We start from the raw sequence: 19,264 nt of genomic DNA, 5'->3' as shown, positions 1-19,264 counted from the left end.
TTATAATACAAAAAACAAGTACCTAAATGTAAACAAATAAAAATCTCAATTAAAAAATTAAAACGAAAGATTTTATATTCCCCTGAAAGTTTGGGTCAAAAACGTGGGTGTGCATTATACGCGTACACCATTATACACTTGAGCTCATTATACACGGCAAAATACGGTACCTAAACCTGAATTAGCTAAATTCTGAGATTGTTTCCCATTAGAAAAGTGGAGACTCAAATTCTTATCTTAATGTGGTTGCAGGGTGGAAAGGATAATGTATGTAAGATATCTGGCGTATAGTAAGTGCTTCAGTGTAAATCCCTTCTGTCTGCTATGTTTCATGCCTACAAGTAGTTGTATGCAAGTAGTTTAGAGAAATGTGACATAAGTCCATGAAACATACATTTAAAAAAGGCCCTACACATAACCAAGATGTTATTTTGTTTTCTTGTACCTAACTTTGAACTATTTATGATTTTTTGGGATTTTTTTTATCCTAATAGTCAAGAAAAAATTAGGCCAACACTCAACTATTCTATTGTCTTTAGTGGCTCTCAGCTTTGTAGAAATATCCCCTGATATTCTGTGTTGTCTGGGGTATTTTTAGAGAAGATATGTTAGCAGTTAGAGAAGATATGTTAGTGTTAGCAGTGCCTTGCGACTCCTTGAGAACAGCCCAGGAGACCGTCATTTAAACAGAACTGCTGAGTCTGTTTAACAGTTGTAAAGGATCATCATTCCATGGGGTATTAAAGTTTAGGTAAACATCTGTGTCCTTAAAATATTATCTATAGAGAACAGGGAGAATCATTTTTAAAAACACTCGTTCTAAATAAGTGGAAGCATTTTGCACCGACCATCTTAAGCACAAGGTCGTACCCACATAGAGATGAGTTGAATTCCTTTCCCTTCTTTTAAAAATAGTAGAAGATCATCCAAACTAAAGATTTTACAATCACCTTCTGTATTTTAACTGTTGGAGTTAAATTTTTAAAACTGGCCCTGGAAACTTGATACTCCATTCTTCCTTACCGAAGTGTCCGTCTGGTGTGTGTAGTGACCAAGTGGAATTTTCCTATGCCTACTTGATGACAAAAGAGATGAGTTTCATCCCTGAAATGTTTTCTGAAATTGTAATTGTCTAAGAAATCCCAAATCTAGGAATCATTGCCTTTAATTCTTCTCCTAAATTAAACAAAGTGCTAGATAGTCCCCTCTCCTCTATCCCAGTCTACAGGCTGGTCCACTTCTATATATGCACCTTTACATCTTATGGTTTGCTTTGAATTTACAGAAAATATTTATATATGTATTCTATATATTTTTCACATAATATGTATTAGACATTCTTGTTTAAATTTGCACAGTTTAAATTTGATTTAGCAATGAGATCCTGTTCTGAAAAGGTGTTCTGAATTTTCTACCAGGCTTGGTAGAAACAGATGGCATCTTAGGTGCTTAAGTATCATCACATTCTTGGGAGGGGCAGGGGGAGTTTGGGATCTTTTTGTCTGAAAGTGGGATAGAACTCTCTTTTATAGGTAGATCATAATGCCATGTACATTTAAAGCATATTTGCAGAAAAGGATGAACTGTTTTCACAAAACCTGAAGTATTTCCGCATTTTCCTGAATAATTATGACAGGCTTCTTAATTATTCTGAGGTTTAGTGAACTCAGTGGAAAAATAAGATTGGTAGCTCATCATGGACGCTAATTATTGTTAGTAAACTATGTCGTTTCAGTCGGTTACCTGCTTTCCCCACCTAGGAAATTCTCCTTCTCGTGCTGAACTTTGTCTAAAGGAAATAGCCACAGTCCTTTACAGCCAGTTCTAACCTGAATCTCCTCTGAAGTTGTGTGTTGCTTTATAACTCTGGAGAGTTCTTAGAAATGTGTGGTGGGGGAGAGGTTCCAGGAAAGGTGTGGAGGACAGGCTATTTACATAAAGTTCACCTTGCTTTTGGGTCTGGACAGTATGGCCGTGTGGCCATCAGGGCATTGGACTTGGTAGGACTAAACGTGTGAAGGACCCAGCATCTCTGTCTTTCAAGCACGAAGCTGACCACACCATTCAGCAGCCTGTACTGAGTATCTACTGTTTATCGGCACTTACTAAAGGTATAGAGATGGATGAGATGTGTGCCCCTGCACTGAGTGTCTCATAATTTTGGTGACTGGACGAAACCTCCCATGTTTTTAACACATGGAGGAGCAATCTCTGATTGTTTCAGATTCTTTACAATGCCTGTGAAAATGTGTCAGGAAAATGTGTCAGGTTGCTAACAACTGCAACTTTAGGTTTGCGTATTTTTCAAAAGAAAATTCAATTTAGGGAAGTTAGATCATGTGATCTTTTAAAGCTTAAGATTAAGTAGCTGTGAAATGCTTAGGGAGGCTGATGTGAAGCCAGAACATATCCCGGGTCAAATTTACTAAGTGTTACTTACTGAAAATATTGGACTTGGGTTCTCTCATCTTTATATCCCAACCCTGTCCCCTGCCCCAGTGTTAGGGTCTTGGAATCAATTATCTTCCTTCTAGTGCCTTTCTGCGGTATATATCTCTGGTAATTGTCCTTGAAATTCTGAGAGTGGGGAGATAGCATTTAGATATTCTCTTCCAGGTAAAAGCTGGTCCCAACTCTTAAAAAATGGTACAGTCAAGACATGTTTGAATTTAATTACATATGAAAGAATATTCACGTTTTTACAGAAATTTAGAGTCCCACAAAATAACCATGTGTACATAAAATGCTAATTTGTGACATATTTCCATGAATTGATGATTCTTATTATATTTCTAATCTGCTTTTCCTTATAGGGACATGCCTTAAATAATTGTTTTATGAAACAAAGATTCCCAACCCTGGTTTCTTGTGATTCTTGTGACCCTCCTTTTAGTATATCCTCACCTACCTAAGCGTCCTGTAATTATGCCAAACTTTCAATTGTTTATAATAAAAAGTTCATAAGGGACCTTGTGTGTCCTGCTTGTCACTTTGTGTCCAATCCCTTGAACAGAGTAGCACAAAGCAGCCACTCAAATATTCGTTGAACAAACAAATGAATTTTAATACGAAGGGTATGGTGGCCTTTGTGTTTCTGTGTGGGAAGGGAATCGGTACAGTAGCTGAAATTAACAAGTGACCATGCCAACTCCTTAATGAATAAAGTAGGTCGTGGACTATTTTTGCACTGGACTTTGTGGGTGTTCTGTGGGCAATGGATTCCTTCATGTTCCTTCCATCTTGAACTTACAGTTCTATTTCAGTACCTTCTCTACCAACTCACTCGCATTCTGCTCCTTAAACCGCCGCATAATCCCTAGATTTGTGATTTCCATAGAATGTTATTGCTTTAAACTATCATCTTTTAGCCAATGTTCGCCAACGTGACAAATGGCATTTTGTGAGTTGCTAATACTTCAGGGAGTTGTGTTCTTCACAATGTCCTCATATTTCTTAGGGTTCAAAGCCAATAAAGGTGAACTTTAGAGGAAATTGCAGCTAATCAAGTTGCTTTAAAATAAAAGCAATTCTGAAGGCATGTAAATGACCTGCCGTTGGGTTTGGCCGTGACGAGTGCCCTCACTCGGGCAGCAGCATGGCACCGGGCAAAGAGCAGGGGCTGCAGTGCTGAAGGACATCCGATCCAGCCCGGGCTCTGCTGTTGACACAGCGAATCCCCATAGGCGGTCCCTTTCACTTGCACAACCAGGGTGTCCTCGTTTGTAAGAAAGAGATAATGCCTATCTCTCAGAGTGATTATGAGAACCACACAATAACATGGAAAAGTGCTTTATAGACAGTAAGGTCATGTTTAAGTGAATTCTTTTATCAGCTCCATGATGGCTCTTTAAATGGCAGGGTTATAACCCATGCCAGTGGCTCTTATCTGAAGTTGTTACTTAGTAACTGTTGAGTAATGCAAAAATATTTGCAGGCAACCTCTATGGCCCAGAAGGATCTGCTTTTGCTGTGATTAAGACTTTCTCAAATTCGTGATGTTGGCCTTCAATTTGACAATAGGTCATAAATGAAGGAAGGTTAGCTGGAAGTATGTATGGTTTGAAGGGCAGTGTGCCAGGTATGCAGTCCTAGGGGCCAGGTCAGAAGGGAAGGAAGGGGTATGTAAAAGGAAGCAAATGGTTTTGTTTGTTTGTTTGTTTGTTTGTTTGTTTCACTGCCCTATCCATGGTGTTAGCACTCATGCCTGGCCCATTAGAGTCTATGAATTGAACATTAGTTGAGTGAAGTCAGTAGAATGGTACTATATGTGTTCCATCAATATCAATGACCACACCCTTATTATAGTCAGTGTAACTAGGCAAATAAAACTTACCCACGTAGATATTTTAGACGCCTTTTATTAGTCATTCCTAGTAAGAGATTATTTGTTCATCAAATGTTTTTATGGAGCATGTAGCCTGTGCTGGACACATGAGAACACAAATATGTCTCCTAGGAGCTACCTATTTATCAAATAAGGCAATATAGGAGGTAGCAGGAGAGAGGGTATTTTGAGCAGGGAAAATCAGGGAAGACTTTGGGAAGGAAGCGGCCCTTGAGTGGAACCTTAAACAGGAGTAGAATCCCATCAGCTGGGGCTCGTGTGTTGTAATTGCGATTTAAATCTTTGTGGGTGTTTTAATTCAAACATTAAATCAAATCTTCTGGTTGGACAGGGTGGTATCAGACTCAGGGCCCCCTCAGCTCTCTCCTGGGCTGGTAGAATCTTGTATGGCTGATGGAATATTGCAGTTGAGGGGCAGAGGCTTAGGGACCACATGCTGCTGGGGCTTCTGCCTCCTCCCAGATGGGTTAGTTGAGGCTGGAAGGAAGCAGCAGCCAAGAAGGCAGGTGGCAGTGAGAGTGCCTCCTCTTGCTCACATTTAATGTTGGGGAGGTAGACTGAGCACATAGACTCCCACTAAGAGTTTTGTATTGTTTCCAAATTCTGATGTGTCAGAGATACTATAAAATGAAAATGTCTGTTTAAAATGGGAAACAGACTTTAGACTGACATTTAAATGAGAAGTTGGAAGTCCTGGAAGTCATGAGGTGTCCTGGGGATTAACTCTTAGGAAGAGTGGAACTGGAGAATTAGGTGATGATATGTGGGCATGCCACGTATCTTCTGAGAAAACCCAGGATGAGAAAATCATAATTTGCAAAGTATACTCATTATGGGGTGGTGGTTAACTCACTTAGCAAGGATTCTCTGGAATGTAATTTTTCAGTAAATATTTGAGTGCTCTTTATGTGCAAGGAACCATGATATACATGAGGGAGAGGAAAAGATGAATCAAAAAGTCCTCCTTTCTTCTAAGGAATCCCCACTTTGGCGAGGGAGACGTGGCCAAGTTACAGGGGAGACCTCTGTGATAAGTGATGTAATAAACATGTGAACCAAAGTGCTGAGGAGATAGATGGATGCTGACTTGTAAGTCCACAGAATTTTGCCTGAGAAGATGTCAAAGATGTCACACACAGGAGGTGGCTTTCTAGGCAGAAGGAAGGTGGAGAGCAGATACACTGGAACCCAAAAGGTTGTGGTGTGTCCATGGAACATGGCACTGCCTGTAGGGGACGGCTAAAATGTAGCTTTGCGTAGGGGAGGAGAGGGAATGTGTTCTACAGCTTTGCTCTGTAGGAAAACGGGGACCCACTGAAGGTGTTGAGAAGGAGAATAGCATCAGTAGGACTACATAGTCCTACATAGAAAGATGCTTCTGGTGGCCTTGAGGAGAATGGGTAGAGGAGGGGGTGTGGCTGGGAGGCTACTTGGTCCAGGGGAGAGAAGTTGAAGTCCTGGAATCTTACAGTGGAAAGACAGAGGAGGGTTGCTTGAGAGCTTTCGTACTTTTCCTTAACAAATACAAATCTTTTTTGACCTATTGGTATCATTGGTCTGGAATGAAGTCTGCTTGTTTTAAGGAATGAAAAATGGAAGTGGTAGGGAGGAGGGATGGGAAGAAGGATGGTGATATGTGTGGAAACTGCTGCTCTGTTGGGCCTGCTTTTGTTATATACCAGCCTGTCCTGGTGCTTTTCCGTATCTCATCTCTCTCTCCTGCTGGTTCCTTTACCTCCCCATCTGCAAGCAGAGGCTTTTTCCAAAGTTCTTACTTACTCGTACTGTTCTTGTTTTCTCCATCCCATCTGAATATTTCTAGCCCTAATGTTTCTGCTCTTCGCTGGGCAATGACCTCTCAGCCTGTTTGCTCAGCTATAATGTGGGATTACATGTCTCCTAGAATCATGAGACTTAAATGAGAAGCTGCATAGACAACACTTTGTCTGAGGCCTTGAAACAAAGTAAGTGCTCAATAAATAAGCGTCTAGTACATATTTATATACAACAGTATTCTGCCATATTTTATATTGATGTAAAGTTGATTTCCCCTTTCTTTTGAGTTCTTAGAGGGTTTGGTATTATTTTTAGATCTTAAGTGTTGAGCATTGTACTTGCTCCAGTAGGAATTTGGATCTTAATTCCTTTTGACTGCCAATATGATATTTTGGACTTCTCATCAGTAAGACATGGAATTGATCTTTCTTAGGGATGGATGGGTGACCTGTACATCCTTATCTCTCCTGCTGGGCACCAAAAGTCCCATTTATGAAAATGAGTGACTGGAGCTAGCAGCTGGGGAACAAGAAAGCAAACACCGACATTCCTGCCCCATGTGACCATGTCTCTGCTGTACACATACATTGTCTTCATTAATTGAGTACTCTAATAAACTAGAAACCAAATTCATTTTATAGCCATCAGAGTTAAAGTTGAGGATTGAAGACAGAAAATGGATTCTTTTTATGAGAAAGTGTTGTCATGTAAATAGACAGCTAAGAGTTGCCTGATGCGACAGTTGATTGCTGTTGGGTGCTGTTGAGACTGTGGCTGAAGGAAGTACAGGCAGGAAATGGGAGGGTGTGTTCTCTACAGAAAAGCAAAGTTGCAGCATGGATGTTTATAAACTGGGCTTGTGTTGGAGTGTGGGCTTGAAAATTCTGTTGACTTGCTCTCTCTACTGCTTTTTTCTTTTGGATACGTGTTGATTAGGAAGATTAGTCTCATAAAGGCCAAGAAATGAGTGAGGGAGAAATTTTAGAGACTTTGGCATCTGTAGAACAGACTTTGGGTTAGATGAGAAGCCTTAATTTTCTTTAGGAGTGGGAAAACACAGGTCCTTGTAGATTCTTTGTTCAACCAAGAATTTCCAGGATTAATCTTGTATCTGGCAAAGACCTTGAATCCAGATATATAATGAAAACTGAAAAATAGAAAACAATCTAATTTAAAAATAAAAGATTTGAACACACACACACACACAAAAAGAATTTCCAGGATGGTCCAAGCTGAGCTGCTGGACCAATTCCATAAGCTTGTTAAGGAAAGTTGTTGCGAATAGACCATGCTGTAATTGATTTGAGGCTGTCTAACTCATTTGGCATCATGTTTATGAAATCTGATTGCTATTCTCATTCTATTCTTTAGTAATTGCAACCCATACTTTAGCATTGTTTTGCTAGAAATAATATAATATCATAAAATTCAAAGGCAAATCTCTATGCTTGGTGCTTCAGTACCCCTGTGTCTCAGTGTTCAATGTTGAACTGTATGTGAGTTTTTTCTAGTTGATTGCATTAGGTCTTTATTTGATGAACACTGCACTTACAAGTAATATGATCTTATTCTCTATTTCTAGCTATTGTGGATGATGAAAGGCTCTCTGCAGAGGAGATGGATGAGAGGCGGAGGCAGAACATCGCTTATGAATATTTGTGCCACCTAGAGGAAGCCAAAAGGTGAGATGCAGACTTAGTCTATTTGCATAGCTTCTCCTGGAGATAAGCTTTGGGACAGTGTGTTTTTAATAAGTCATTGGCAGTGTTGTTGGTAGCAGGTAAAGGGAGAAGATCCACCTTTTTTTTGTAAATGATCAGACAGACTTGAGAAAAAGTTGCTACCACAGCCAACATCAAGGCACTAGCGAGGCAACCGTTCCTTTTTCTTCCTCAGAGCCTCCCAGGAAATTCAGGGCAAATTGCGGATTCTTTAAAATTTCTCATCTCACTGGCTTGGATATGAAGGAGAAGCAGAGACGTAAATCAACTTCCTTTTCCCCTCAAGCTTCCTCAGATCTTTCCCCCACCCCCACAGCAATGATTGTAAATGCCCAGTCGGACAACAGCATTTTGGACTGAAGTCCATTGGTCACTAAGCTAGAGGAAAGGTTTATGACAGCAATCTCCCTTTTAACCAATGGGTGTGTGACCACTTAGGATATATTGTCTCTAAACTCACATTGACTCTTAGACCTTTTAGATTGTAAGTAAATGTTGGGTTCCCCCAAAGAGAAAGTGAAGATAAAGAAGGTATTTGCACTTAGGCTTCTGTATCAGAGGAATCCAAAGAACTTTGTCCTTTGCTGGTTGAATACTGCAGTGGCCATATGCATGAGTTAGGTTCTAATTAGTGCTTCGTGCTGTGATGGAGCAACAGTGTTGTTCCATGGGCAGACGATGTATTCCAGCTCTTTTATCTATACAAAAAAATAAACATTTAGTTAATGGTCGTTGGTGTTAATTATCTCTGATCACTAATAAAGAGCTATCTACAGAGCTAACAGAATGAAGTTTTTAATCAATGTTGTGTAGAACATTCAGTGACACATGTGCTAATTTGGCCTCAAAATTGCTTAAAAGGGCATTTCCCAGGGTTGCTTCGTATTTTAACAGTCTTGTAACTCTAAGCTCTAAAGATTAAGTTTTAAAAGTTATTTAACACGTCTATGAAGTCTACAGTCAGGTTGTAGGTCACTGAAGACTCACTATCAGTCTAAGATTATTAAAAACATGCTTTTAGTCAAGTTGTGGCAAAAAGAGTTAGATAAGAGTGATTCATAGACATTCAAAATCAACATGCTTTCAAAGAAAAAGTGTAAGGAGAGTTAGTGGAAATTTCTGACACACACTTTGCATTCTAAGTTTTTGCATCCTATTGTTTGTAAGTGGGGAACAGTGTCACACAGAGAAGGTGTGTGATTGGGAGTCAGCCATCAACTGCATTTCCTGATCCCAGCTCTACCACTTGTGCGCTGTGCGACCTTGGGTAGGTTATCTACTCTTTGGGAACTTCAGTTTTATCTCCTCTGTAATGGGATGATACAGATGTTATCATCACCTGCCCTACTTCCTTCATGGATTTTCTTTCCCTAAAAATCAACTAAAATCACTAAGGTGTAAGTATTCTGTAAACTACAGTGCCAGTCAGGTGGATGGTGATAACATATGCATAGTTTACTCATGAATGTATCAAAGTGGTACCAATATAACTTGAATGCTTGCCGTCTTCTTCAGTGTTTTCAAAATTCTGCCATTTTGTTTTAGAAAAGTCGACATAACAAGTAGCCCAGGTTTTTTAAAGAAAACTTCCTTAGGAATAGTTTCATTGAAAGAAAAGACTATAACATATTCCATTTTTCCTCTAAGATGACAGCAATTTGTTTTACAAGGAGAGATTTGATGTAATACGTATTTATGAATTCTTTATTAAGATATGAACACTCTTTGTGACTCACAGGAAAGATGGGTTTGGTCATGGAATATGAAATATTGTGTGGCTATTAATAGATATATTAATATGTATGCTATGATTTTAGAAAGCGTAGTATACAGAATTCTGACAATGTTAGTACCTTTGTAATTTGTCATACTGGGTTTATTACAGTGTATGCATGTGTGTATGTGTTCATGTGAGTATAGCTAGCTTAGAATATTGAGTTTGTACTTAATGATGTACTTACAATGTGTAAGTTTAGCCAGGAACTGTTTCTTGTTTCTTATTTCAATTAACTGACTTAGGTGCGTTTTAACTAGAAATGTGTTGGTTCTTTGTTGTGCCTCTTTTCTTTCTTCCCAAAAGTGAGAACTAGAAGGGTTTCTAGGTTGTATTACAAATTTTGAATTGTAGTAGTCCAGTATGTCTTTAACTTTGGTTTTGTTAATTTCAAGATTCTGAAATTAATATCAGGCCATTTAAAACATTCTTCATCCAGAGGGGATATCACTACTAACATTATAGAAATAAAAAGCATGGTGAGGAAATACCTAGGAAGACACAAACTACCAAAACTGACTCAAGCAGAAACAAAAAACCTAAATAGACTTACAACAAGTAAAAAGATTGAGTTAGTAATCAAAAAAGTTGCCACTGTTCCCCCCAAAAATAAGAGGAGGCACACTTTCCAACTCATTCTGTTGAGATCAGAATTACTGTAATACCAAAACCAGACAAAGACACCTCAAGAAAACTATAGATCAATATCTCTTATGAATACAGATACAAAAATCCTCAACCAAACTCTAGCAAACCGATTCCAATAACATGTGAAAAAGATTATATTCCAGTAAGTGGGATTTATTTCAGGAATGCAAGCTAAATTTAACTCAAAAATTAATTGTTCAGGATAATTCAGTGGGGAAAAATGTCTTTTCAACAAATGGTGCTGAAGCAACTGTATATACACATGCATAAAAATGTATTTGGATTCCTACCTCATGCCATATACAGAAATTATCTTAAAATGGATCACTGTAAATGTGAGAACTACAGCTATAAATATAAATCTCTTAGAAGAAAACACAGGAGTAAATATTTGTGACCTTGAGTTAGGCAGTGGTTTCTGAGACTTGACACCAAAAGAACTAACAAAAAAGAAAAATAGATAAATTAGACATCATAAAAATTAAACTTTTTTTTGATTCAATGAATACCGTCAAGAAAGTGAAAAGACATTTCATAGTATGGGAGAAAATATTTGCAAATCATATATCTAACAAGAGACTTGTATCCAGAATATATAAAGACTCTTACAACTCAGCATAAAATATAAATAGCCTAAATTTAAAACAGGCAAAAGTTCTGAATAGACATTTCTCCAAATAAGATGTACAAATGAACAGTAAGAACAGGACAAGATGCTTAACATCAGTCATTAGGGAAATGCAAGTTAAAACCTTACTGAGCTACCACTTCATACTAGGATAGTTATGATAAAGACTGTTTGCATAGATATATAAAAATTGGAATTCTTATACATTGCTGGTTGGATTATAAAATAGTGCAGCTACATTGTAAAACAGTCTGGCGGCTCCTCAAAAAATTGAATACAGAATTACCATATGGTCCAGCAATTCCACCACCAAGTATATACCCAAGAAAATTGGAAACCTATGTCCATACAAAAACCTGCGCACAAAAGTTCATTGAAGCTTTTATTCATAAGACCAAAGAGTAGAAACAATTCAAATGTCTATCTTCTGATGAATGGACAAAAAGAGTGTGGTATATTCATACAATAAAATGCTCAGCTGTAAAAACAAATGATATTAACAAATCAAATCCAATAATGTATAAAAACATTAGTATAAATCACAACCAAGTGGAATTTATCCCAAGTATGCAAGCTAGTTTAACAGTTGAAAATCAGTTAATGTGATCCATCACATCAACAGGCTAAATAACAAAAATCACATGACTATATCAATAGGTGCAATAAAAGCATTTGATAGAGTCCAACACCTATTGATGACAAAAATTCATAGTAAACTAGGAATAGAAGGAACATCCTCAACTTGAGAAAAACTAGCAACAAAAGTTCTATAGTTGATATCTGACTTAATGGTGAGAAGCTCAAAACTTTCCCACTTAGATCAGGTACAAGGCAAAGATGTCCCCTGTCACCACTCCATCTCAACATTGTACTGGAGGTTCTAGCTAATACAATAAAACAAGAAAAGAAATAAAAGTTACACAGATTGGAAAGGAAGATATATAACTGTTTTTGTTCTCAGATGACATATTGCCTAAATAGAAAACCTGAAAGAAAAGAAAAAAACCTCCTGGAACCAATAAGCAATTATAGGAAGCTTTCAGAAATCAAAGTTAATTTGCAAAAATCAACTGCTTTCCTATATACAAGCAATGAACAATTGGAATTTGAAATTTAAAACACAGTGCCATTTACATTAGAACTCAAAAAATGAAATACTTAGGTATACATTTAACAACATATGTATAAGAGCTACATAAAGAAAACTGATAAACTGAATCAAAGAACTAAAAAATAGAGAGAAAATCCATATTCATGGATAGGAAGACTCAATATTGTCAAGATGTCGATTCTTCCCAGCTTGATCTATAGACTCAATGCAATCCCAATGAAAATCCCAGCAAATTGTTTTGTGGATATTGACAACTTGATTTAAAAGTTTATATGGAGAAACACAAGACCCAGGATAGCCAATACAATACTGAAGGAGAACAAAGTTGGAGGACTGACTCCATCTGACATCAAATTTAGTAAAGTTACAGTAACCAAACAGTGTGGCATTGATGAAAGAATAGACACATATAATAGATCAATGGAACAGAATAGAGAGCCCAGAAATAGACTCTTATAAATATAGTCAGTTGATCTTTGACAAAGGAGCAAAGCAATACAATGGAGCAAAGGTGGTCTTTACAACAAATGGTGCTGGAATCACTGGACATCCACATGCAAAAAAAAAAAAAAAACACTCAAGAAAAAGACCTTATACTCTTCACAAAAATTAACTCCAATAGATCAGACCTACATGTAAAATGCAAAACTATAGGGCTCATAAAAGATAACAGAGGAGAAAGCCTAGATGAACTTGAGTATGCCAATGGCTTTTAAGATATAGTACCAATGACATGATCTATGAAAGAGAATCGATAAGTTGGGCTTCATTGATATTAAAAAATTTCTGTCCTGCAAAGGAGAATATCAAGAGAATGAGAAAACAAGCCACAGACTGGGAGAAAATACTTACAAAAGCTAAACTGATAAAGGACTATTATTCAAAATATATAAAGAATGTTTAAGACTCAATAATAAGAAAACAACCTGATCTTAACAGATACCTCACCAAAGAAGACATACAGATAGCAAATAAACATAGGGAAAAGTGCTGCACAGCACTTGTCATCAGGGAAATGTAAAATAAAACAACAGTGAGATATCACTAAACACCTATAAAAATGGCCAAAATCTGCAACACTGACAATACCAAATGTTGGCAAGGATGTAGAGCAACAAGAACTCTCATTCATTGCTCATGGAAATGCAAAATGGTACAGTCTTTGGAAGACAGTTTTACAATTTCTTACAAAACTAGACATACTCTTATCATATGATCCGGCATTTGTTCTTCCGTTTACCCAATAGGGTGAAGGCTTACTATGTTCACATAAAAAGGTGCGCATGGATGTTTATACAAGCGTTTTTCGTAATAGCCAAAACTCAGAAACAACCAAAACTCTGAAGCTCCATCCATAAGAGAATGGATAAATAAACCCTTCTATATCTGGAGAGTGGAACACTATTCAGTGCTAAAATGAAGTGAACTATGAAGTCATGTAAAAAGAAAACACATAGAGGAAACTTCAAGGCATATTATGAAGTGAAAGAATGCCATTTTGTAAAGGCTACATGCTTATTATTTCATCTATATGACATCTGGGAAGAGGCAAAACTATAGAGACAGTAAAAATATCAGTGGTTGGGAGAAGGAAGATGAACAGGTGGAGTACAGAGGTGTTTTTAGGGGAGTAAAAATACTTTGTATGAGACCACAGTGATAGACAAATGTTTTTATACATTTGTCCAAACCTGTAAAATGTCTAACACCAAGAATGATCCATAATCTGAACTGTGGGTGATTATGATGTTAATGTAGGTTTCACATGGATGATACCACTAAGATACATGAGGTATCTAAAAACTTAATTTTACAGTTTTTTGTTTTTGTTTTCTTTTTACCATCCAGTGTGTGCAAACACGCACAGTAGGGGCATCTTGGGAGCTGGAAATCAAGCAACTAATAATGCTATGCTCAAAAAAATACCACTATTTGATTAAAGCTTTTCCTTATAAGTTTCGAATTATTTCCTTCCCCTTTGTTTGCTGTTAAACTCTCTGTATGAGTGTGTGTATCTCCCTGTGTCCAACTGATCATCATCCTCCTAAATATCTCTCAGATGTTCACTTCTATCTCACCACCAGCCTACTGAAGGCTTTTAAAGTCTTTTGCTAGATTACTGCAGTCTTCTCTCATTGGTTTCTGCACTTCAATCCTGTATCATAGTCAGATGAATACATGGTCTGTTGTGGCCAATCCTGATTTAAAACCTTCCAGTTGTTTCTTAATACTCTTAGTGTAAAGACCAAACCACCTTGTAGGCTCTACATAGTCCAGTCCTTACAGCCCCTCCAGTTCATGTTGTGTCCTGTTCCCTGTTGTCCATTATTCCAGCCACATTGACCCCTTTCCATTTCCATATTCCCTCCTACTCAGGACCTTTCCCTATTGTTTATCTGGTCAGACTCGTCACAGTCTTCAGATCACAGTTTACTTCTTCAGGGAGTCCTTCTCTCCCTGACATCCCCATCTAGGTCAAATACCCCTATTATAAGATATCATGATATCATATCCATCGTATATTGTAATATATATCTTAATGCCCAGCATCGAATTATCATTTGTTACTAATGAGGATTTATTGTCCTCTATTTCCTGTATGTTGTGGTTCTCCTGGGAGTAACAAGTAGGCTATGACTTAGATTCATGGTAGACAGAATTATAGATGGTTTGACCAGACTGCCAGCTTAGAGGTAAAATTTCGTCTCTGTCTCAATGGAAAATTCTGTACTGCAGTTAGATGGTACAAGTTCTTCCTGCCATATATGTAACCCAATGGGTTATGAAGCTGAGAGTTCTAGACAATTTAATGATAACACAGTGAACTAGAAGATATCCAGAGAAGGGCATAGAGTATTTTTCAGTGAATGAATGAACGAATGAATGAATGAATGAAAAGAGGAAGAGGTAATCTGTGTATTAAGATGATTTATGGGTGAAATTATTGTTTATAGTTTATAAAATTGTGAAGTCTATGCATATAGCCTTGTTCATTAAGTCTCAAAATCTAATATTACTGACAGAGAAGGGAAAATGAAAAAGGCATATTTTTAGGACCAAAAAAGAGAGATAATTGTTCTCTAAAGTCACTCTTCACCCTAGAGGTATGTTTCTCTACAGACTAAAGGGTTCGAATGTCATTGAGAGCTAATCCTAATTGTTTTGGGAGACAAAGGAAGTCTGGCATATGTATCAGTTATCCACAACTGTGTAACAAATTACCCCAAAATTTAAAAGCTTAAAACAACAAACATTTACCTCATGATTTTTGAGGGTCAGGAATCTGGGCTTAGCTTTACTGGGTCCTCTGGTTCTCAGTCTCCCACAAAGCTGTAGTTAACACACGCTTCAAGCAGGGCAGATCGGCTTCCAAGCTCACTCGTGGTGTTGGCAGGATTTAGTTCCTGATGGACATTTGGACTGGGGACTTCCGTTCCTTGCTGCTGTTGGCCAGAGGCCTCCCTCAGTTCCTCGACATATGGGTCTCTCCATAGGGCAGCTCACAGCATGGCAGCTGGCTTCCCTCAGAGTGACTAAATGAGAGAGCAAGAAAGGACAAGTAAGATGGAAGCCAGAGTCTTTTTGTAATCTATTCTCAGAAGTGGTGTTCCATAGTTGCTAAATTTTATTCATTAGAATCAAGTTACTAAATCCAGCATGTGCTCAAGGTGAGATTTACACAGGGGCGTGAATCAAGAAGCCTGGGACCACTGGGTGCTACCTTAGAAGCTGCCTTCTGTTAAGATGGTGCAAAAGTAATTGCGGTTTAAAAGGTTTTAAAAAAAAAAAATACAAAAACCACAATTACTTTTGCACCAACCTAATACATGGTGTATACACATTCTTTTGAAATTGACCTCAGCAAAGGTACTTGAGGGGAAAAAATTCTTCTTTGTTACTGCCAGAAACCGAATCAGGAATTGGATGACGTCTTGGTGTAAATGATTATGGTACTAAGGTTATTTATGCCTTGATGTTTTTGCATCGTGAGCCATCTTAAACTAAGCTTTTCATTCTGCTAGCATTTTAAGTAACACTAAATGGACTTTTCAGTTTTCTTTTTGGGTAGGTCCTGAAAGCTAAGTTGAGTTTCTTTGCTGTGGGGATTTCGCTGAAATCAGGCTGTGCAGACAAATCTGCTACTCATATGGGCTTTGAAAGTTTCTCTCTGATGCCAGAAATCCCACTGTTTAAATTAAAGAAGTTAACTTTTCTAAAAGAATTAGTACTGCTGAGTAGATTTCATGTCAATCTTTGCAGAATACATTTGAATAATGAAAATGAGTCTATTTTATGAACTTCCATTCTTATAAGTTTTTAGGACAGCTGTGCAAAAATTTAAGATAGAAAGTTCTCTTTGGGAAAACTGAGTTGAGAAAGGAAATCCAACTGGACCTATTATGAAGGTCAGGGAATGGGAGAGGGGATCTTGGCAAGAAATAGAGAGGGAATTTGCAAATTGCAGTTGAGCAAATAGTTATGAATGGAGCTGCTATTTTGTTTCCCAAGGAAAGTTCCTGAAATATTATATTCCTTTTTTAAGGAAAGAGAAAATGCATACAGATCTTTTGCTGTGCTTACATTTTCTGTCCTACCTCTGAAAATAAACAAAGCAAAAAAAGCCTTCCCTTGGTGATGGGCTTGTTTAGAAATATTATCTTCAAAGAGCTCTTTATGTGAGCTAAGCTGTTCTTTGTATTAGTGAGTCCAGGACAGTTTTGTGTGTGCCCTGGAAGGGAAACAAAACACTGGTGTGATTCCTTTTGTTTCGATTCTTACAACTCAGATACCAAAAGGACACCTCATTGATTAGATCGGTCCTCAAACTCTGACCTTACCTAGTATAGCCATGTGCCGCATAGCAACATTTTTGTCGTGGACAGACCTCGTGGTGGTCCCATAAGATTATAGTAGAGCTGAAAAATTCTTGTCCCTGAGTGCTGAGCAATTTCACAGCCTTCGTAATGTCGTAGCGCAATGGATTATTGTTTTGTGCTGGTCTGAGTCTATCAATAGTAATACTGCGGGTTAGAAATGCCTGGGGGTACTCACTTAGGCCTGGGTGAGTTTCCCACAAATATATCCCCTTTCTAAACCAGTGTTAACACTGCACCAACCCTTGCGGGCTTTTTAAAATTATTATTATTATTGCAAAATGCCCTGTAGTGATATCTAGGAAACTCTGAAGAAAAAAAATGGTTTATTATTTACAGGCCTTGTAGAGCACAAGGCAGGTCAGGGAGCACGCATTAAGGTCCAGGGCAGAGAGAGAGAGTGCAGGGGTCTGGGGTTCTGATATCATTGGGGTCCAGGATGGGGGACTGTGGTCTACCGGTGAATTTAAGACATAAGAGCAGGGATTTAACGCATAGGAAAAGAAAAAACCAAGTAGCCCAAAACGGTCAGTTAATGAAATCAACCAAGATCTCTGAAACAAAGGGGCCTCTGTGGGGGGAGACAGCCTGCCTCTTTATCTAGTCATGTGGCTGGCAATGTGTTTATTCTAGATAGTCTTCCTTGAAGTAGATGCCTCAGCATTCAAGCCTAAGTCAGGCACTTGCCTTACAAAAAGAAAAGTCAACTGTCAGGGCTGGTGTAAACAAATGTGCCGCACTGCCAATCTTATAAAAGTATTGCACATACAACCCTATTTCCCCCAAAATAAGACCTAGCCGGACTATCGGCTCTAATGTGTCTTTTGGAGGAAAAATTAATACAAGACCCAGCCCAATATAATGTAATGAATCTAATCTAATCTAATACCAGGTCTTATATTAATGTTTGCACCAAAAGGCACATTAAAGCTGCTGGTCTGGCTAGGTCTTATTTTCGGGAAACACGGAATTACAGTAGGAGGCTATACCACCTAGGTCTGTATAAGTGCCCTCATGATGTTCCCACAAGTATTAAATTGCCTACCACTGCACTTCTCAGAACATATTCAATAACGTTGTAAAGATTTTGTAGGGTATCAGATGGGCACATATCTTATTAGGGAGACTTTATGGATGGTGTAGATGCCTGATTGCTACGCTGTACACCTGAAACTGAAGCTGAATAATATTTAATGTCAACTATAATATATAGTCACTGGATGTGGAGTACAGCATAGGGAATAGAGTCAATGGAACTGTAACAGCTACATACGTTGTCAGAGGGGTAGTGGATTGGGGGGACGGGATTATCATTTACAGGGGTATAAATTTCTAAGTATTACATTGTTTTGTACACCCGAAACTAATAATAATAATAAAGAATTTATTCTGGTCGTTAAGCTGGTATGTGACTAGTGAATTCGAGAATCAGGTTTGAAAGGAGAAATGCTTCATATGTTTAAGCAAGTGAGATCCATTGAGTGTGGATTTGTTTAACACTGAATATTTGTGATTAAGGAAAAGAATCTTATTACTGGGGGATTCTTTAGAGAATCCACCGGATTTCCTCCACACATTGGGACCTCCCTGTCTTTATTTCTAAGTGTGCCGCCCAGGGCTGTGCTCATAAGGAATACTAACAGAAACTTGGAAGAAAATATCTTTCTTGGTAATCAACTCACTAAGACACATATTGTTGCTCTATACAAAACATTAATGAAATTCTAAGGAATTCTTAGTTGCCTTTCTGAAGCATAAATAGTTTTGATATTTCTGTGGTAACTCTGCATTTCCTTCTTGTTCTCTCCCTGGCACTGACCTCACCTCTGCTGTCAAGGACAAAGGTGAAGTGTGGGGTTGCTCCATGCAGTGGCTGACAGCCTGGTGGGGCAGGGTACACAGCTGCATTGAGAGCAGGGGTCCTTCGCAGGGCCTGGCTCCTGGGTAAGGAGAGGACCTGCCTCTGAGGAGTGGCCTGTTTGGGACGCTTTCCACCTAGTTTGCCTTTGGAGCCATATGTCAGAGAGGCCCAGGACCTTTTATGGCAGGCCAGAGCTTGTCACACCAGGGCACAACCCAATACCATGTTACCCTGAAAATAAGACCGGGTCTTATATTAATTTTTGCTCCAAAAGACTCATTAGGGCATATTTTCTAGGGATGTCTTATTTTTTTCATGTACAACAATCTACATTTATTGAAATACAATCATGTCATCTTCTTCTGGAACATCGTCATAACATGCTAAATGTGTCCGACTGGCTGATGATCTTAACTGGGTATTATTTTGGGGGTAGGTTTTATTTTTGGGGAAACATGGTAATAGAGAGAAGGAGTAACCTGCGACGAGAATGGGGTCATCAGGTGTAGCCTGAGAGAGAGTGAGA

General features: G+C 38.3%; 1 protein-coding gene across 2 annotated transcripts in view; it reads left to right on the top strand.

Moving 5' to 3' along the window:
• Positions 1-19,264, top strand: part of IQGAP2 (IQ motif containing GTPase activating protein 2) — a 266,105-nt gene that overhangs the window by 36,244 nt on the left and 210,597 nt on the right. For both annotated transcript variants that reach the window (XM_081053199.1, XM_081053197.1), the window contains exon 2: positions 7,704-7,803. In XM_081053199.1, the coding sequence (XP_080909325.1) occupies positions 7,704-7,803 (100 nt within the window). The remainder of the gene's footprint in view (positions 1-7,703; positions 7,804-19,264) is intronic.

Source organism: Rhinolophus hipposideros (genome assembly GCF_964194185.1).
Source record: "Rhinolophus hipposideros genome assembly, chromosome: 7".
NCBI classification, from domain to species: Eukaryota; Metazoa; Chordata; class Mammalia; order Chiroptera; family Rhinolophidae; genus Rhinolophus; species Rhinolophus hipposideros.
The sequence above is the reverse complement of the archived record's forward strand: the minus strand, read 5'-3'. Positions and strand labels throughout refer to the sequence as shown.